An 18,747-nucleotide genomic window follows, 5' to 3' on the forward strand; every position below is an offset into this window, starting at 1 on the left:
CAATACAATTCACTCTCAAGTTCATTTTGTTTGCCGCTGACAAGTTTTGATTGAATATTTCAAGAGCAATATCCAGCTTTATAAGACCCTGCATATTTCATTACACACTACACTGTAATCCCGTCTAGTTGGCAATGCGACTTTTCAGTGTTACTTCATATGCATGTTATTCACTTGATGTTCAAAATTTTGGATTTCAAATTATGAAATAGTATGCTCTGTTTGAAAGTGCCACGTCTATTTCTTTTTTTGAAGTGCCGCAGAAATTTGTTCAATGATTTGGACTGGAGATTATTCAATTCATCAATGAAAAATGTACTAAATTTATTTCCTCATTTGATGTTATAATTTGGGGACATTTGTGTGACATGCTTTTTGTTTATGTGCTCGTGTCTTTTTTTCTTAAAGATACTGAGGGAGAGCTGTTTACTTGTATGCAAGTATGTGAAAAGTTGTATCTAAAATTCAGACGACAAATTCCAATTTTAACTATCCCTTCCAAGAGCGGGTGAATCAGATGGCAAACAACACTGCACAGACACATAAAAGTCCCAGAAAACCGCTCAAACTAGTTGATTAGTTAAATACACAAATGTCAGGCAGCATTTATGGAAGAAACGTCCTTCAGGTATGTTTCTTTAAACGCATAGTCTTCCAATTTCTCTCAACGCATAAAGTAAAACGTTTGCTAGATCAGCATCGTACAGGCTTTCTTCGGTATATATTAGATTAGCATCAGTGATGACTATGAGACCACGAGTCGATATACTTACAATTAATCCAAATATGTAATGCTCCTCCACCCTCTTCATGATTGTAACAATTTTCGCATATAAACAGACTGTATGCGGCATTTTTCTTGCTGCAATTTGAAATAGCACACTCCATAATTAATATATTTCTTACTTGAAAAAAAAAACGAAACATAATAAACAAGCCGGGAATCAGCGGTGGACGACGAATGGTCTAGATTTCTTTGAGGAGGGCTGCTTCGGCTTCCAAAAAGATGATCAAATCGTTAAAAACTAATCCAGATCGAGTAAGTACTATTTTAAAGAAGTAGCCCAAGTAATCACTGATTGCATGTTGCATTCACTCTTTGCTCTTGCGCAGACAAGCTCACGATCGCTTTCGTAAATGAGAACGTCGAGCACGGAACTCACGTAGCCAATGGAACTGTGCAGCATGAAGTAGGCCAGACGCACTGTGGTGGACAGGCGAGAGAGGGATGCAGCATATAACAGATGGCTTTTAAGTGCCAGATATCCCAAATTTTTGTTTCTACACTCACATAGCCATTCTTGCAGCTTGAATATTTTGGAATTGTCGAATTCTCTGCAGTTTGAATGTTAACGTTGCATTGCTGTACCTTTAAAATAGTGATAAATTTGTAGCATTGCAGTCACATTAGTCAATGAATTTCAAAATTGATGACAGCCTTTAAATTCCTCTCAGTCATCCATAAACAGAACTGGATGTCTGCCTTGTATCATAATGAAACGTTCATACCTCTCGTAGCATATTCATACAAAGTCTAGACCAGTAGAAGTTCCGTTGGTTCCCGGCATGGCAGGAGTACAAAGCGTAGGCTGGTGTAAGATATTTAATTTTTTCAGAGAGGTGAAGTGTTAGGGTCTCCTGTCAAACCCCTCTATGTTTTGCCTCAACGCTTAAAAATCAAATATTTATACAAAATTATCATCTTATAAACCCTTGACTCACGGTGATTCCTTGCTGTGTGTTGAACACATTAAAGGCCATCTGTATTGTAATTCCCGCATTTTAGTGGAAGGAGACTTGTGTTATAGCGGGGCCATATCTTACACTTCGCCGAAACGTATATTAATATGTTATTATGTTGATGCACGCACTAGTTAGTAGATGATAGTGTTCCAGTATCATCTAGAAATATTTTTGCAAGTATTGTTCCTAATGAAAAATTCAGAATATGTGCAAAGTGCTTCGTTTAGCATGAAGGTGTCACTTATTTGTCATATGGTTGTCCGGCACCGAGCTTTTAAAACGAATGTTGCTGTTGCGTTCTGAGAAGCCCGTAAGCCCTTCTGGCACTTTTCATCGAAAACTATGCCTTTTTCAGCGAACATAGTATTGTGCACTTTTAAAATACTCTGTATACAAATAACATTTGACACTGGCATTATATGTTAAGGTAAAATGTGCTTCGCTTGTATATTGTTAGAACCAGTTCTTTGACAAATGTGCCACTGCTACAGGGTGCACCCTTATTTAGGACATTCTCTATTTTTGGAGGAAATAGCACTGCCGCTGGACTTCCTTTGGTAGAAATGCCAACAAAACTGCTTCAGATGCTCACTATATACTGTCAGCTTTATCAGCAAGATGTATCTGCTAACGTGTTTTTGTACTTTTGAAACGTAGCTACTCATCACACTAATTTTTTTCATGCATTTGTACGTACTTTTACATTGTTCTAGTTAATTTGTCAGTGTTGAATTCCTTCGTCCCTGCGGCAAGATGTGTCTGTACATCACATATTCCCGGGAACTTTCATCAAAATTTATGAATGTAGAAATATATTAGTGAATGACAGAACAGACTTCAATGCTGCTGTCGCGTAACCACTACAACTGAACAAATGCACATCTATTGAAGTAGCCGCACTAGAGATTAACGTACACTTGATCAAAAGAAACTGAATGTTCCAGCTTTGTTACTCACACATCAAAAACCAGTCAGCATGGGTATATTAGTGTAAAATTTGATTGGTATACTTCTTTAAAACTTCTGTCTGGAATTGGTGTTTTAAATTCATAACTCGATATGCATCTTGTTATGCCCACCCCATGCTGACTCTGACACAGGTTTTCGAGGGTGAACCTAAACTGAGATCGTGTGCTACAGGTTCGAGCCCCACATCTCAACAAAGGGTGCAGTCACCAAGGTCACACGAGTCACCCTGTCGGACAAGTCCCCGAGGGCACCAGCGGCGCAGCCCCAGCCCCAACGTGGCGCAGTCCCCGCGGGGCCGTCGAGGCCAGCCAGGCGGTCGGCCCGGCCAGCCCGGCCAGCCCCACGGAGACGAGGACGGGGCCAAAGAGCCGCCGCGAGGCACGGGCAGACAGCTGCCTCAGCTGCATGGGAGGCCCCCCAGGGGCCATCAGGGTCAGCAACAGAACCACCCTTCCGCCAGAGGAGCCCCGCAGTCACGAAGGTCCCAGGTAAAGTTTTCGGCCCTGTGAAACGCCGTGTTCCGTATGCAATGGCATTTAGTTTGCTTCGAACGTCTCAAATAAAGCTGTAGCACATTTCGTTTCAGGAATCCTTGCAACTGTCCACCCCAAAGTACAACTTCCCCGTGAACAGATTCTTGCTCACGCGTGATCCCAAAGACAGATCTGTGGCAGGTGAGAGGGACTGTACGTAACTCTTCGTTACTTACGCCTTTCCTCTTCTCTATCGCTCGGCGGGGGTTGCCGGTCGCATGCTCACGTGCCTCGTGTTTGCAGGGAATGGTCTCGGTATGAGAGTCTTTGGAGGAAAAGAAATTCCAGGCTCTGGAGGGGTCCTTGCCGCTTTTGTAGCAAGGATATACCCTGGCGGGGTCGCTGACCGAGCAGGAGACATTCGAGAAGGTATTTGTTGTTATTAATCCAAATGCATGCTCCCTCTTCTTTAGCAAAGTTGCGTGTGGGTTTGAGCACAGTTTCCTTTTCTTATTTGCGGAGCAAGTTTGATCACAAAGCACCTCTTTCAAACTCTTTCCTAATACACTATATTCAACTGAATTCACCATTTCACCCTTTCTTGTCTATGCGGCAGTTTACCTCCTATGCATGATAGAAACAGGAAAAGTGACGATAAAAATCGAAAACTTTGGCCCGTTTCGAATATTTTAAATATTCATGACTCTTGTTTGCATTTTAGGTCAACAAGAGACTAATTTTGGTCATGGTCAAAAATGTTGCAATTTTTGTCGTAGCGCCTTCAGAAACATGATACCTTGTCAAATCCTAAATCAAATTTGGATGGGCCAAAAAATATTTGTGTGTAGTTAGGCACCTACCGTGTGTTCCTTCCTCTCCTCCTGTGTGGAAAAAATCTCACTGGCGCCACTTTTTTCATACTTCTAGTAAGTAGCCTCTTTGCCGAATTTTCTCTTCTTCTCTTCGCGAACCACCTCTTAAAGGTAACACGCTCTTTTTATAGCTTTATGCACTATGACAACCTTGATAAAAAATAAAAGCCACATAGAAAATTTTACTCCATTTTTATTATGTCCACTTTCCATCAGACTGATTCACCAAAGCCACCCCTATTTTCACGAAAGCTACAGTCAATTTGATTATAGACTGTATTGTATTTTAATCACCCAAACTCAAAGCATTTCCAAAGTGTCCCCTTATTGCCTCGCCTCACTGTTAAGTGGTCACAGATAGAAACGATAAAATGCCCTTTTGAGGTAAAATTAAAGTACATTTAACTTCCGAAATGAGTTCAAAATAAAACCCAGGAATAGGCCAATCTGTGTATTGATAATCTGGAAAAAGAGTGTGGCGATATGTCTCAGAGTAGATTTGCGTATGCGTCCAGGTGACCAAGTTCTAGAGTGGAACGGGATTCCGTTGACGGGCAAAACGTTTGAGGAGGTGCAGTCAATACTTGCCCAGACGCAGACAGTGGAGGAAGTTGAAGTCGTTATTCGAAGGTGAGCACCAAACACAGCGAGTTGCGGGATACACCGTTTCCAACAGTAGCTGCTCTTTTCTAAGCAATTTCTTTCTCGCTTTATAGCCGGCAGGGTTCCTCGCGGTCTGGCTCCGCTCCACGCCTCGACGTGGACCAGGACAGAGTGCAGGACCGAGTCCAGGACAGGGACCGCGACAGGGGAGCGTATTCGAAGGGGAAGCCGTCGCCACTCGCTGGACATGAATGGAAACGCCAGTGTGAGCAGCCGGGAACGACATGGAAGCTCATCCACCCACGGTGAGCTCAAGGACCATTTTAGAGTGCCTTGCTCAGAAAAACAGGATACGCTAACTGACAAAATGCGCAGGTGACGACGGAAGACGGAAGTATTCTGAGGGGGACGCCCTCTCCGAAGGTACTGTTGCCACAGAGGCTAACGTAGCTCACAGAGGAAGCGCCGGCAACAGTCTAGGCGAACTCAGCCTGCAGGTACTACAGCATGTTAAATGCATGACAGACATAAAGGCGCAATAGAAACTTCTGAAATTAAGTGTTTTGTTTATTCTTTACTGTTAGGTCTGCTACGACAAGCAAGCAAGCATCTTGTACCTTATTGTCCACAAAGCACGAAACTTGCCTCCAATAAACAACCAGGGTAATCTGGCACCGCCCGACCCGTACGTCAAGGTGTACCTGCTACCTGGAAGAAAGTAAGTAAAGTAACACATGAATTTCGTCAGAAATTACTTGCTTTAAAAAAGTTACTGACCCCACCGATTGATTTCCAGCCTGGAGAACCAGAGACGCACAAAGGCATGTTCCCGGACTCAGGAACCTGAGTGGAATCAAACCATGGTTTATGAGGGTGTTCCACCCGAAGAGCTTCCCACTCGATACCTCGAAGTTACCACCTGGAACTACGATGTTTCTAAGCCGAACCCTGCAATGGGCGGCGTGCTCCTGGACCTAAGTGGTTCGTGGATGGCACTTCATGACCTCACAATTAGTTTTCTTGGAACGAACTTATTGGGTAATTTACTTTTGTTCAGATACGTCGGTTCTCGACGAAGAGCCCGTCTGGTACACTCTGATGGACGGTCCATCCCTTCAGGCCGCACTTTCCCGCCTCACCAGCAAGCGCACTGGTTCTGTTTCTACTTCTATCTACGGCTCCGGGACAGGTTAGTCACTATACGAGGAAAAAGCATTTATTGGAACTCAGGGAACCTCTCAGGGCTTTGCAAGGTTCCTTCGTGTCGCTGGACGGGGATAGTCTTATTCAACTACTGCTGCTGACAAAGATACGAGAAGGTGACCACGTGCACCAAGTTCCTAGAACGCTCCGAAAGAAAAACAATGTTCTACGGAACTACATTCTGCGTCCAGCTCTTCATCCCGACAGTACCTCGCTGCTTGAATGTTTCAGAGTTTTGGGTGTGCATTTGACGTGTGTAACGGCCCTTCCTTTGAGTGGAGAATTCCCCATTTTCGTTTTGATTTTTGTCACCTCACCCAGGCCATTTGGATCAGCTGAGCTGCTCCCCTTTTTTAGTAGGTGCGTTTCGCTTGATTTTCGCAGAGGGGACAATCGTCATCTTTTCTTTTGATTTTCACCCCCCTCTGCGCTTAATTGCCACTCCTTGGCCTTCATCCTTCCAACCCAAATCGCACAGGAGCGAGCAGGCTGCAAGACTGCAATCTGTGTCCCTTTCGATCGTGACGACTTGGTTTATTCTTTTTTAGGCCCGTATTCGCCACTTCTCTTGCGCGCAATGTCTTTCTTTGACCACCTGTTTCACCTGAGTGGGAACTGAACGGCAGGTAAAGTACACCTGGATGATGACGTAAGACTACTGCAGCGTGCCTCCGGTTTTCCGGTTTTCGACTTGCCGAGTGAGATGCCTGGGCGCTTGCATACGTCCGCACCGTTTTCTGTTATCCTACCTGTGTTTGATTGGGTAGCTTGCCTAACAGCGTCCAAATGCTTGTTTCAAAAAGGCCCAATCTGGGCACGTGGTCGACTCAGTTGGCATCCGCGCCGGACTGTTCTGATACCGTTTCCAAACTTGTCGGTGCTTTGCGTGGAACAGGGCCTCTCACTGGACTGAATCGATGTCTGCATGAACGGCAAGGCCATTCTGCTCGCGAGCATGGGACTCTAGAGATTGTCATGGTAACAGTGTTTTGCATCCTTGTTGCGGCTTGCCCCCTGCTCGCACCCCGAAAAGCGATTGTCATGCCCGGTCATGCCCCTTCCGAACCCCATGCATGGACGTGATGGCTGCAATGTGCTCTGAAGTGAGAGCCAGAGCACCCTCTCACACATTGTACTGCCTGCCGTTCCAACGGACACCCGTAGCCACTTTGTGTTCATGAATGCCCCAAAGATGTGCGTGTGTTGCCTGTGTATTCTTCCCTTTCTCTCAATTTTGCTCAGAATTATATATAGTAGATTGTTGCCTACATCCCCATTTTGCTGGTTCATGTTGCATTTTTCTGCGTTCATGCAATGATTTTTGACCATTTTTAAAACACATTTTTGCTAGGAGAACAGGTTCGGCATACCGATGGCCAATGTTTTGTTTTGTGTCACTGAAAACTCCACTCACGCATGATACGGTTATTCAAAACTGGAATTATGAATTATGGACACGGGCAATGTCGTGTTGTAGTGAACCAGAAGGCGAGGATGGCCTCTCGCAACCCCATCCTGTCCACGGCAGCCACCATGGGCGCCCCGCTCGGCTCCCAGGGCTGCCACGGCGGCTTCTGCTGCGTCTTGTAGCGCTGCTTCTTGTGGCGCCAGTTCTTCTTCTCCTTCCGCGCTGTGGTTGTTGCAGCTTTGTTTGTGTCCGTAAGTGTGCCTCTGTGTGCGTATGTGTGTTGAAAAACGGCAAATCGAAAGTGATCGACACTCAGTTTCATAAAGGAAATACTCTTAGACGTGATTCAGTAAACTTTTTTTATTTTTGCTTTAAATGAGTCCATGAACGAGTATCTAGTAGCGTGTGATTTCGTTATTCTGTTTGCACTGAAACAAAAGTAGTAAATCACGGTACTGAAAGTTTTGCTTGTCTATCACTCAAACATTTCTCGAAGCTATCTGTCTTTTCTGTCTGTTCCCGTCTACACTATTGGTGCACAGTTCACAGGCTTCCAAGCCTGATTCAGCAATCTCACGTTTTATGTATATTTCCTAATGCTGTCACTGCCCTGTTGCAGTCCCCGAGTTGCTGATGTTGCAGTGAATCTTCTTCTTCATCTTTTTCTTCTTCGTGCCTTTGGACTAAATATGTAAAGTTAAAGAGGTCGAAGACTGTGTAGTTGCTTTAGCTGTGGAGCGTGTGTACATATTTGTGTAAATTTGGCTAAACTGTGTTCTGTGGTCCGTTTTGGACGAAAGCGCTATGCGATACCTACACCAGTTAGCGCCTTTAAGGCTTGAGCTATCTGGTATATCATGTTGTTCATATCCTGTTAAATTTTGTCGTATTTTTATTGGAGTTTATTTTTCCTTATTCTAGAGTACCATTCGTTTCCATATCACTAAAACGCATCATTACGCTTATTATGGTTCGTGAAAGATTTTACTATGTAAGAAATGTTTCATCTATCTCTCTCCGAATCCCTTTAATTGGGATAGTCGGCTACACAACAAGTAAACATGGGTCAATAATTTTGTGAAGATTTCGTTCGTGTGACGTCGATGCATGAACAGCTCCGGGCCTCGAAACCCTATGAATCACTTGCATCGTTGAAGTTATATTGTAACCAATCAGGATTGGTTAAATGGACTTGTCAGGAAGGTCTTTATTCTAAATTAATATCGTTTGTCTCGACAAATCACCTTCATCTATTGAATTTTATTTTTTATTTCTAAGAAAGCAGATATCATGTTACTATATATGAAACATATACGAGACTGTTGTTCCCTTTGCTCTTACCAGAGGGAAATTTATGTCAAATCTAATCCAAAAGTTTCTTTTATCAGTCACATCTACATATCAAGAGTGTTTTAGCACATAAACGTAGAGTTTCCCTGGTGTATAACAAAATAATAAATTATTAAATCCCGGTTGTGTAGTTCCTTCAATCTCGTTGTTGAGATCTTTGGTGCTGGCTGTACGCTTGCTGTTCCTTTAACTTGGATAATGTCTTAAGAGATACGAGCTGGGAAAAGGCCTGTGGTAATCCATTTTTATTCATTTCCTTTTATAAGTATAAAATCTCAGCTTCCAGTAAAACGTTCAATCATCTTTTAAAAACCATCTTCTTTACTTCAAATTTTCAATATTAACATTTCAACTATAATTCTATTTCTTGTCTTTGCTTGCACCCCCTTTCAACATAAGAGTTCGCGAAAGTCGGGTTTCATGGTTCCTGCCGAGCCCGAGCGCTGATTGTCTGACAATAAGGACTTAAACAATCTGTAAAATGCATTTGCATTATATATTGCCATGCAATAAAGCACAGACTATAAATTGTGCCGCTTATTTTCTTAAATGAGTGATATCCAGTTCTTTATTAAAAGGCATCTAACGTAGTTAACACTGAATATAACACAACTTGTAGTAAAACAAATATTTATAGTAAGCTTGTGGAGATTCAAATCATTTTCTTCCCAGTCTACATAGTAAAAATGACGCTGTATGAGCTATTTATAATAAAATTGACGTACTTTAGAGTTGGAACTAAAAGGAAACGTGTGAATGATGCAGGCTCCCGCTCAAATTCCCGATTCCCCACTTCTCCCTTATCTGCTTTACAAATGTATAAAAGCCTTGTACAAATTTAGAGGCTATTGTTACTTGGACCTCGTCCTCTGCCGTGATTCCTACAAAAATATGTGTGATACAATTATTGATTTTGTTGCCAAATTTCTCTTTTTGTGTGCGTGGTATCGGTCTTGACCGGTGTTATAAAGTATAAACTTTGTTGGGTTTGAGATTCTGTAAAATCGACTGTTACAAAATAAAGGTTGTGCCGTTGAAGCTGACTGTGTCGTTCCTTTCCCTGCATTTTATTGATCCTCGTTGCAATTCTGGTTCCGTGCCACAGACTTGTATGGTGGCTCACGCGACTGAGACGAAACATCAAATCGACGCGGAATAGGTCAATAACATCGAATTTGGCGTAAAGAAAAAAAAAAGAGGAAGAATGAACATTACAATTCCGACGTTGGCGTCACGTCGATGGTTACGGTTTCCCACCGGCTTGCCGCTCGCCGAGAGCTCATGCACGGAAGGCGTGGTATTGCTCCAGGGCAGGGTCCGCGGGCCGGGCTGCCTTCCTCCTGCACAGCGGCGTGAGGCACTCCAGGCCGAAGCAGGCGGTGGCGAACGCACAGCCGGCGAACAGCGCCGCGAACACGAAGTCGATGTTGTGCAGGCGGAGCTGGCGGGTCCGCTGGCCTCGCCGCTGGCCGTCGGCCGTCCGCGCGGCGCCCTGCTTGTCGGCCTGCTTGTCCGGCTCCACGTGGTACATGCGGCGCGCCTCGCCCTCCCAGTACTCGACCAGCCCCGCCTGCACGGCGCGCAGCATGTTGCGGTTGAACAGGTCGAACAGGGGGTGGCCGCGCCTACAGCACGGAGGGGGCAAGAGCGGTCAGTGGGTCAGAACTAGCCCGGTTGTAAAGTGGGCCAGAAGACCGGTGAAGGCGGCAAAAACTCTAGACGCGTTTTGAGCTCCAGAGTCGCTAAACAGGGCTCGAACCAAACGTGTGACCCCACCAATGGATTTCTCGTTCGGAGAGCAATCCATTGGTGGGGTCACACATTCGGTCCGAGTCCCATTTAGCGACTCTGGAGCTCAAACCCCGTCCGGGATTTTGCCCGTCACCTGAAGAGCACGACGTTGAAGTAGGTGATGACGGTGTCGTCCATGGGCACCAGCCCGGCGCGCCGGCCGGCGAAGGCCACGTAGTTCTGGCTGATGGCGAGGGCGTGGCCGTCGGGGTGCTTGCGGCGCATCTGCGTGATGCACACGGCCGGGTTGGCGCACCGCTCGCCGCCCAGCAGCAGTGCGCGCACGCTCGGCGAGGGGTCGGCCTCGGCGCCGTACAGCCTCGTCATGGTCATGTCGGAGGCGGCGTACGGCAGCCCGCTGGCCACCTGTCATAGCACCGTCTCAGTAAATCCCAGCGTAATGCACAGATTTTGCGCGAAATTGAGCTTGTGTGGCACGCACCAGGTCGTCCAGCGTCCGCGGCACGCGCTCGTACTGCGCCGAGCTGAGGCTGCTGGTGAGCAGGGAGCGGAAGGCCTGGTTCAGGTGCATGCTGCCCAGCACCCAGGCCGTGAACAGCAGGCGCACCCTGGTGGAGGCGGGCAGCACGCCAACGCTCGTGTCCACCAGGGCGCGCCACGAGTCCAGCACCACGAGGGACCACGTCTGCGTCCACCGGAGAAGACAGCAATCAATTATGAGACGAAATTGTTGACCGAGCCAGGGTTTACTAACCAAAGATAAGGACAGTTTCATCAATATAAAGTCAATTTCCCCCATTTTCCGCTCTTTCTGCGACACAGCTTTACCTCGTACTGAGCGAGGTCCGGGCCGAGGCCAGACAGCCGCGCGAAAGACACCTCCAGCACCACGGTGGTGGCGTAGGAGACCAGTAGCAGGAGCCAGACCTGCGGACGGAACACGTGGTACACGCTCTCCCACACCGTGAGGGCGCGCGGCGTGGTCGCGAACCAGCGCGTGCGGTCCTGGGAAAAGAGGAATTTCGTCACAGAGTGCCACCAAAACCAGTGACCACGCCGCGCTCCCGGAGCCCCTGTGATGGACAGGGTAGGCCACCCGCTCCAAATCTGTTCATTGGGTGCTGCCTACCCTCTCCATCACAGGGGCTCCGCGACCCTGAAGGTAGTTGCTGCCGAGGTAATGTTGTCTTTTTGAAGCAGTGGCCGGTCGCACGCCGAAAGGCGTAATATTGTCTTTTTTGAAGTAGTGGCGCACAGTGGGCCAGAAGACCGGTGGGGGCGGACAAAAATCTAGACGCGTTTTGAGCTCCAGAGTCGCTAAATGGGACTCGAACCCAACGTTTGACCCCACCAATGGACTGTTCTCCGAACGAGGAATCCATTGGTGGGGTCACAAGTTCGGTTCAAATCCTGTTTAGCGACGCCGAAACTCAAAACGCGTCTAGAGTTTTGGCCACATCCACCGGTCTTCTGCGCCACCGGTTGCTCTTCGCTCCAACGACATCGCCATTCGCGTTAATGCCCTAATGACACACCTGCAGGTAGGCGCCGGACGCGTCGTAGAGCAGGAACCGTTCCGCGTAGGGAATGATGCCGGCGTAAGCGACGTCAGCGCTGCCTGCCAAGCAAACCGCGGCACGCGAGCCCATTAGTCCATTAGGCAGAGTGCTAGGTGCCCGGCACACTGGTACACGCAGCCCCACCGGGTGTGATTTTTTTTTTAAACACCCTGCCAAAATTCGAAGGACGGTTTCGCTTCTGTGGTGCTATTCAGCGCACCTTCGTTGACGCGTTTCATGAGGCCAGGCCAGGCCTGCGCGGCGGGTGCAAGGACCTCATGGAGGCGAAAGCCGAGGGCGTCCCCGGCAGACCGCAGCAGGCGCACTTCGATGCCAGAGGCAAGTTTGTTCCGGCACCTGTGGGTCACATCACGCGGAAGCCATCAGTCCCTCTCCGGAAAGAGTAACATGCTCATCGATCATTTTGTCAATCATTTGTCAATCATTTTGAGCTATGATTTTCCAGAGCGTTTGCTCACTTGTCCGCGATGGTGAAGGGCGGCCAGTCGAAGGTGACCGCCCTGAGGGTGAAGTTGGCCAGGCGCCCCGCGACCACCTGTGGCTGGTACAAGCGCGGCGGCGGCTCGAGCTGTCCTTGGAGATGGCCCTGGAGGTACCGCAGACGGCCGTTCCGCCACTCAGCCTCCCTCCACGGCCCCTGCCCCGGCCGCAGTATGGGGCTGTGGGTCCAGACAGACACCGAGTCCCGCTCTGGAATCGTTCCACTCGTTGCGTCAAATTCGGATCAGGCCATCGCCACCGTGCCTCGACCCGCGCCAGCGCCTGTGAGGGGCGGCACGCCACTCGAAAACGTTGCCGCCGGATGGGCTGCCTGCCTCACAGGCGCCTGCACACTGTACCTTTTCTGGCGACGGTGGCCTCGACCACCAGGTGACGCCACAGCTCCCGGAGGACGTCGTGGACGTCGTGGAGCGCGCCGGCCTCCTCGTCGTCGTCCTCGGCGTGCCGCAGGAGCAGGACGAGGAACTTCGCCCTGGCGTTCCAGTTGGACAGCCCACGCAGCACCTCCACCTTGTGCCAAAATGTTCACACTGTCGAGCCCAACGTGCAGGACCCATCTTGCGTTTGTTCAGCGTCCAATCGCAGTCGTTCCGACCGCTTCTGGCTGGGAAGTCCAGGCTATCGGTTTTTACCTGTTCCGCGATCTCCTTCTCCTTGACTTGAACTGGCGCCAGGAGAATGTAGGCCGATGGTTGGTGAGATAAAAGAGGCCACCTACTGGAAGGAACTCATTTTTTATCATCGTGCCGACGTTCAGCGACATTTTACTTCGATTTCACATCGGGCCAGGGCAAAAAGCAGCTCTCCCTCCTAGTTCGCTATACATGACCTGTGGTACGGCTTCCCGCAGACAACCTCGAAGGTCCAGCGTAGCTGGGTGTTCAACGATATCAGAAGGAAGCTCGCAGCCAGCAAAGCATCACTAAATTAAAAAGGTTAAAATATGAATGCTTACCACGAAATAAAATCAATATTAAATTTCTTTTAGGATCAAGAAAATTTTTCTGAACAAAACACAGATTTCTTCTTTCTTTTTGATTCAAGTCATTGTTTCGAAGTTAAAATTTCGGCTACAGTTCTTTTTTTTTTTTGCAAAACATTTTAGTTATTTCACCAGGTGGTCGCCGCGAGGAGGACCAGGCCGTTGGGGAAGTAGGTGTTGGCGATGTGCGTGGCCAAGTTGGTCACGTCGCTGTCGGAGTCCGAGGGAGCGGCAGCCCTGGCGCCCTGCATGGGCACTGGGGCACCGCACACGCTGGCCGGCCAGGCCGCTGTGGCGTGGTCGGTGTCCCGCCTCACCCCCGACCAAGTCAAGGGACTACACCTCGCGTGATCTTCCTCGATCAGAACCGCTAAATTGACCTGTCGTTTCAGCGGCATTTATATCACACCCACCATAGTACTGCCAGCGCGTGTCACGCCTATTTTTGTTATTTCTCTTGTTTTTGCTGAACCACGTACAGAGCAACGTACGGGGGATGGATACGGGTCCTAAGAGGGAGGAATGGGTGACCCGTTTGTTAACTCACTTAAAACTTAAGGCTTTTTTTTTACTGGGTGTTGTAATAAGCTTGGGGAAAAAAAGATCACAAAAGAAAAACAGTGATTTACAATTATAACTTTTATTTTCCTATACGTCCAAGCAGTTGAACGAATTCGGATCCCGGTGGCTAGGCCATGCAGTATTTTGTATCTCATAGACACTTTTATTTAAATGATGGAAGATGAAATTATTGGGAATTTATTTTAACTACAAAAAACATGTGTTCCACAATAACCTTTGACAGCAAAACATTAAAGAAACTGTCTGATATCACAGCTTTCAAGGTACTTTTTGCGAGAAACTTTACAATAATCAACATTTGTCAATATACACAGCACACTCCATGCTCTTTTCTAGAAAAATAACAAAAGGTTTGGAGATATGGAGATGGTACTGAAGAATTCAAAAATGTAACTCCGATGACCATTGTGATGTTGCTTCTCAGTCTTGACTCAAATCACGACGAGGTGCACCCTCAGAAGCCTGTTGGAAATAAATAAATAAATTACAAACATTGAATTGAGGCGTTAGAAAATTATAATATTAGAAATATGGGTACTGATAACTTTTTTCATACTTTGTTCAGACGATCGATGAAATCAAGAGCATGGGGCAGGAGTGGTCTGACACTGTTGATTTCCATAGTTGTAAGATAATCTAGACGAGCATGTGACCCACCACTCTTAATGAACGTATCAACAGATGATCTCAGCTTGGATATCCTTACATCCCAAAGATTCTGCAAAAGACACGATTCAAAGATTGATATTCGCAACATCTGAAAGTATATAGGGAACCAAGATACGGTTTCCACAAACCTTGACAGCCATTCGGATTTCTTCTATTCTGGGAATGTCATCCTCGACTGCTGATAAAATGAGTTGGGCCACAACCATGTAGTGCTCACTTGGCATTTTAGTAAAATACCTGGAAACAGGAAACAGTAGTCAAACAACAGAAGGAAGCTCACAACACAAAGTGCAATGTCAGTAACCCAAGATCAGTGACAGATAAGACAAAAACGTAAAATCCTACTTGCTGGCTTTCTCTTCTTCTTTCAAAGCTTCTAATTTATCGACGTCGAGCCAGTCCGGTGCGAGAATTCGACACTTTTGTCTCTGTCTGAGGTTAAGTGCCATCCACACTGGCACGTTCACAGGTAGACCCGCCCGAAATGGTCCCACATCTCCAGAGATAAGATGGACAGTGGCGTTGTTGAAGTTGGGAACGATGCTAACTCGTTCCTTCTCTGCTATGAACTCCACTTCACTCGGATCCATTGATTCGAGGAGAAATCACAATGAAATAAACACCTCTTTGACAGCAGCCGGCTGCTGCAAACGAAGAAACAAACAAAAACAAAAACAACAACAGATGGTTTTCCCGCCAGCAAGTTGACCAACTTACAAGAACTTTGAGCCTCTCTTTTGAATTGGATTTTACCATTCAGTAGACTGGCAGTCAAATTTAAATTCGTTAAGACGCTCTTCTTATGCAACTCAATGAAAACCGAACTGAGTTCTTGTGAGTCAAGAAGAGAACATTAGCCGTGAGAGACGTCCAGTTGGTGTTATCACTCGTTCAATAGCCCGGAAAGTTAACCATGGTTTGAACAGATTTTACTGCTACTTGTAAACAGGCACAGAAAAAAAAGTAAGATCTGTGGATCACGATGACATTGGACAATACGCATTGTTACATTTATTTTAAACTTTGAATTAATAATAAAAATAAAGCAAGCATCGACCAAGTCTCAAATTTTTAAAATCTCATTTTAGTGGCCCCACTTTCAGCCTTTATCAGGCACGACAGCAGTATCTTCCACACCACAAAGTTACTACACGGCTCTACTTTTCAGCGAAAATTGGTGGGTTTCTATTTCAAAAGCCTTTACCACTGATCTGATTTAAAACCCCCAGGCTGCATTACTGGTGGCCTGTTGGTCATCCCATCTGAAAATAAATGAACTGTGGACAGATCTAGCCAATCAAAATACGACCAGTAATTTTGGTAAAACTAGAGGGTTTTTCATGGGCAAGTGCAGGAAAGGGTATTAGATTTGAGGTACAGTTTATTTTTTTATTTTTTGTTGGTCGTTGATGAAGCAATTACATTATTTGATGAGATACATCATCCATTACATTTTTCTTGTGGTCTGAAACATTAGGAGCACTTTCATACGTGCAAATCGTCACTCCATGATGGTGCGCTGGAGTCCATTCGCCTCGAAGTCCAATATAGTACACTCTGGACACATCATCGCCAAAATTTGTTGGTAAATGAATAGTTAAGTGGTGTACAGATGAAAACTTCACAATCCTTTGAACATGAAAAAAAAAAATCAAAAACAAGATAAGAAAAATTAGAACCTGGGCAACTTTATTTCATTTGTCTTTTAATATTTCCTGTGGCTTACTTGATGGGATATTCAAGCGATCCATTCTCATCCCGAGCTAATTCAAATTCCTGATCAGGGGCTACAGATGTGTCATCAAATGACATCTTTGGGCGATTTTTGTACCTGCAATTTACATGTTAATGACATTAATTAGACTTTCAAAAGTATTTTAAAGGTGAGACCAAAAAGTTCTACTTACAGTCTCATTTTTGAAGGGTGCATTTCACCCTCTCCTCCAATCAAAATAATTCCCTTCAGTTTCACATTTCCCGTGAATCTGTAAGAGAAATTTCAGAGCTGTAATTTTGCCACTCAGTAAAATGGATTCATATGATGAGTCAGCATCAATACGAGTTAACGGTTTTTGGTGGTATGAAATATACATTTCTGTTTTTAATACTCACGGAATGTTAAACAGAAGTTCTTCGTCAGCATCACTGTCGACAAACTACAACAGAAAGTAATGTAAGCAATGCAAAATACGTAAGTATAGGTAGTACTGCAACCTGAGAGGCAACTCCTTCCAACCTTGTCTCTACTTAGACGATCTTCCCATGGCTTGAAAATAGACCGTCCAGCACCATCACTATGTTCATTTAAGCACTCTAAATTGTCAGTATCTATTTTGGTGTAAAGAGAGTACTCAATTCCAGCCTCTGGACCTACTGGATGTTCGTGGTGTTCATGTTCACAGTTATGTCCTGACATTGCTACCGAAGCACAGACACACACAACTAAAAATGCAGAATTTTTAATCCAGCTAAAACTGCAAAATCACCGTTCAACGGTTTCCGTTCTCGAACCAAAAAATTCTGGATGTAAACAACGACACACAGCAGCCGGCAAGGTGGAGGGGGGGGGGGGAATCTAAGTATTTGTTTGGCCTTCGCCACTAGGGCATGTTAGCCAGGATTTCCGCTTCTTCTTTTTCTTCTTAGAGTTGGTATCCGAGGCAAGAGGCGGGCAGAGCCCGCGTCGCCTAGGAGGACTCTTCTGGGGGTTTTCTTTGCCTGTAAGGCGGTTTGCGGTGGTGCGGATTTGAAAACGCACCGATGGCAGCAATGAGTTGGACCAACGGACTAAGAAGCCGTTGGATGTTGCCTTGGATGTTGTTGCCCGGGCCGCGTCTTCGCACTCGCGGAGCGCTTGGCCGGGGTTGTTGGGGGCCCACGGGGGGAGGCCGGGGTCTTCTACTGCACCTGCGAGATGACGCTCCGTGGTCGGATGCGCCGCAGTTCGCACACTTTGGCGAGTCCTTGCGGTTGCATTCACTGGCTCGGTGAGCCTCCGAGCACACCCTACATACCACTTGTGCCTCCGGGTCACACTGGTCCGCCCGATGGCCATATTGTTGACACTTGAAGCACTGCTGGTACTCTTCTGACACTATGGGGCGACGGCGGCGGCGAGGCCGACGCGGTCGCGGCTGGGGTTCGGGCTGTTGTTGTTTATGCACAGAGGGGGGTGGGGTGGGGGGCAGCGGGTCGGTCTGGGTTGTTTTGGATGCCGACTCGGTTAGACCACGTGGAATGTTGATGGGGCCACTCCAAGCAGGTGGGGCGATGACAGGGGCCTCCTCTATGGCCTCCACTACCGCTGGGAGGCAATATTGTACCCTATTTATGCCCTCCTGCACTAGGGTCAGGCCCTGAGTTGAGAGGTCAGCCGCACTTTGCGGCGGTATGAGGGCCAGGATGGTGTGCGAGGAATCGGCTCGGGCGAACATGACGCCGCTCACTGGACCCATGAGCTTCCGAAGCTCATGTTCCAAAACCCAATCTTCCAGTGGGGGGGCACTGACTTTGTACCACTGAAGCACTGGAGCACACTGTCGGGGGGCGAGGGAAGGGGGGAGAGGGTACTTTAGTGACATGAAGTCGCTCACACCCCAACTACATCCTACTGCTTCCGCTGCCTTGGCGAAAGCGTGATGAAGGGCGTTGATGGCTCGAGAACACTTTGACTCTTCACACACCAACGACGCACTCACTACTGGTAAGTCTGCGGTCACTATGTCAATTGACAACACGTGTTTACGAACACTAGAGTCTATTTCTTGCCGCAGTCGGTCTAAGTCGACCCTTTCGCTTGCACTGACTGCACCAGGAGCTTCTAATGTTCGTGGATAGCAGATAATCCAAACTAGATTTGGATCCTGCGACTTGGACTTCTTCGCGGCAGGGCGATCGCCGGACGCAGCACGTCGCCGGCCTGTCATGTTGTTTACACCGGAGCACGTCCTGACGGCACGGTGGTCACCAACCAAGTCCCCGGCAAGGTGGACACAGGGCACAGCCTACTCTACTGTGAATAGTGTTTCGGTGTACTGCAAACTGCCAATAACCGAGGAAG

General features: G+C 47.0%; 5 protein-coding genes across 11 annotated transcripts; 1 reads left to right on the forward strand and 4 right to left on the reverse strand.

Moving 5' to 3' along the window:
- Window positions 1-3,046: 3,046 nt before the first annotated feature.
- Window positions 3,047-9,659, forward strand: LOC117651516 (protein piccolo-like). 7 transcript variants are annotated; one of them, XM_034395582.1, is made up of 11 exons: window positions 3,047-3,200; window positions 3,284-3,398; window positions 3,489-3,614; window positions 4,573-4,687; window positions 4,774-4,965; window positions 5,036-5,157; window positions 5,245-5,378; window positions 5,457-5,641; window positions 5,718-5,849; window positions 7,341-7,522; window positions 7,891-9,659. In XM_034395582.1, exons 5-10 carry the CDS (start codon window positions 4,908-4,910, stop codon window positions 7,451-7,453), a joined length of 744 nt encoding a protein of 247 aa, XP_034251473.1. In that variant the 5' UTR covers window positions 3,047-3,200; window positions 3,284-3,398; window positions 3,489-3,614; window positions 4,573-4,687; window positions 4,774-4,907; the 3' UTR covers window positions 7,454-7,522; window positions 7,891-9,659. The 7 variants fall into 7 exon arrangements, with proteins under 7 accessions (XP_034251473.1, XP_034251472.1, XP_034251471.1 ...); XM_034395581.1 differs by having other exon boundaries at window positions 3,284-3,386; XM_034395580.1 differs by having other exon boundaries at window positions 3,299-3,398; window positions 4,555-4,687.
- Window positions 9,660-9,900: 241 nt separating this feature from the next.
- LOC117651995 lies at window positions 9,901-13,687 on the reverse strand. Its single transcript, XM_034396621.1, has 11 exons — window positions 13,569-13,687; window positions 13,284-13,376; window positions 13,087-13,168; window positions 12,793-12,964; window positions 12,412-12,643; window positions 12,153-12,289; window positions 11,909-11,991; window positions 11,202-11,378; window positions 10,855-11,058; window positions 10,507-10,778; window positions 9,901-10,246 (listed from the first exon to the last, which is right to left on the reverse strand). The coding sequence occupies exons 1-11, from the start codon at window positions 13,685-13,687 to the stop codon at window positions 9,901-9,903; spliced, it is 1,917 nt and encodes a 638-aa protein (XP_034252512.1).
- Window positions 13,688-14,179: 492 nt separating this feature from the next.
- On the reverse strand, window positions 14,180-15,368 carry LOC117651563 (probable DNA replication complex GINS protein PSF2). Its single transcript, XM_034395675.1, has 4 exons — window positions 15,033-15,368; window positions 14,816-14,924; window positions 14,575-14,736; window positions 14,180-14,480 (listed from the first exon to the last, which is right to left on the reverse strand). Exons 1-4 carry the CDS (start codon window positions 15,275-15,277, stop codon window positions 14,439-14,441), a joined length of 558 nt encoding a protein of 185 aa, XP_034251566.1. The 5' UTR covers window positions 15,278-15,368; the 3' UTR covers window positions 14,180-14,438.
- Window positions 15,369-16,050: 682 nt separating this feature from the next.
- On the reverse strand, window positions 16,051-17,243 carry LOC117651560 (PITH domain-containing protein GA19395). The gene is made up of 5 exons (XM_034395674.1): window positions 16,924-17,243; window positions 16,800-16,843; window positions 16,595-16,672; window positions 16,414-16,518; window positions 16,051-16,316 (listed from the first exon to the last, which is right to left on the reverse strand). The coding sequence occupies exons 1-5, from the start codon at window positions 17,101-17,103 to the stop codon at window positions 16,106-16,108; spliced, it is 618 nt and encodes a 205-aa protein (XP_034251565.1). The 5' UTR covers window positions 17,104-17,243; the 3' UTR covers window positions 16,051-16,105.
- Window positions 17,244-17,249: 6 nt separating this feature from the next.
- LOC117651559 lies at window positions 17,250-18,661 on the reverse strand. The gene has a single exon (XM_034395672.1). It carries the CDS (start codon window positions 18,611-18,613, stop codon window positions 17,375-17,377), a length of 1,239 nt encoding a protein of 412 aa, XP_034251563.1. The 5' UTR covers window positions 18,614-18,661; the 3' UTR covers window positions 17,250-17,374.
- Between the last annotated feature and the right edge of the window lie 86 nt (window positions 18,662-18,747).

This window comes from Thrips palmi, unplaced genomic scaffold (genome assembly GCF_012932325.1).
Source record: "Thrips palmi isolate BJ-2018 unplaced genomic scaffold, TpBJ-2018v1 HiC_scaffold_6, whole genome shotgun sequence".
In the NCBI taxonomy this organism is placed as follows: domain Eukaryota; kingdom Metazoa; phylum Arthropoda; class Insecta; order Thysanoptera; family Thripidae; genus Thrips; species Thrips palmi.

Bases quoted from the DNA above. Each gene is read 5' to 3' on its own strand.
- LOC117651563 (XM_034395675.1), bottom strand. From the start codon at position 15,277: ATGGATCCGAGTGAAGTGGAGTTCATAGCAGAGAAGGAACGAGTTAGC. The intron at 14,925-15,032 runs GTAGGATTTTAC...TCCTGTTTCCAG, and splicing joins GAAGAAGAGAAAGCCAGCAA to GTATTTTACTAAAATGCCAA. The intron at 14,481-14,574 runs GTATGAAAAAAG...TATTTCCAACAG, and splicing joins TCATCGATCGTCTGAACAAA to GCTTCTGAGGGTGCACCTCG.
- LOC117651559 (XM_034395672.1), bottom strand. From the start codon at position 18,613: ATGACAGGCCGGCGACGTGCTGCGTCCGGCGATCGCCCTGCCGCGAAG.
- LOC117651516 (XM_034395582.1), top strand. From the start codon at position 4,908: ATGAATGGAAACGCCAGTGTGAGCAGCCGGGAACGACATGGAAGCTCA. The intron at 5,379-5,456 runs GTAAGTAAAGTA...ATTGATTTCCAG, and splicing joins TACCTGCTACCTGGAAGAAA to CCTGGAGAACCAGAGACGCA. The intron at 5,642-5,717 runs GTTCGTGGATGG...ACTTTTGTTCAG, and splicing joins CGTGCTCCTGGACCTAAGTG to ATACGTCGGTTCTCGACGAA.
- LOC117651995 (XM_034396621.1), bottom strand. From the start codon at position 13,687: ATGCAGGGCGCCAGGGCTGCCGCTCCCTCGGACTCCGACAGCGACGTG. The intron at 11,379-11,908 runs GTGTGTCATTAG...CTCTTTTCCCAG, and splicing joins CGTCCGGCGCCTACCTGCAG to GACCGCACGCGCTGGTTCGC. The intron at 10,247-10,506 runs GTGACGGGCAAA...TCCGTGCTGTAG, and splicing joins TTCAACGTCGTGCTCTTCAG to GCGCGGCCACCCCCTGTTCG.
- LOC117651560 (XM_034395674.1), bottom strand. From the start codon at position 17,103: ATGTCAGGACATAACTGTGAACATGAACACCACGAACATCCAGTAGGT. The intron at 16,844-16,923 runs GTTGGAAGGAGT...TTTCTGTTGTAG, and splicing joins ATCGTCTAAGTAGAGACAAG to TTTGTCGACAGTGATGCTGA. The intron at 16,317-16,413 runs GTAAGCCACAGG...TCATGTTCAAAG, and splicing joins TCGCTTGAATATCCCATCAA to GATTGTGAAGTTTTCATCTG.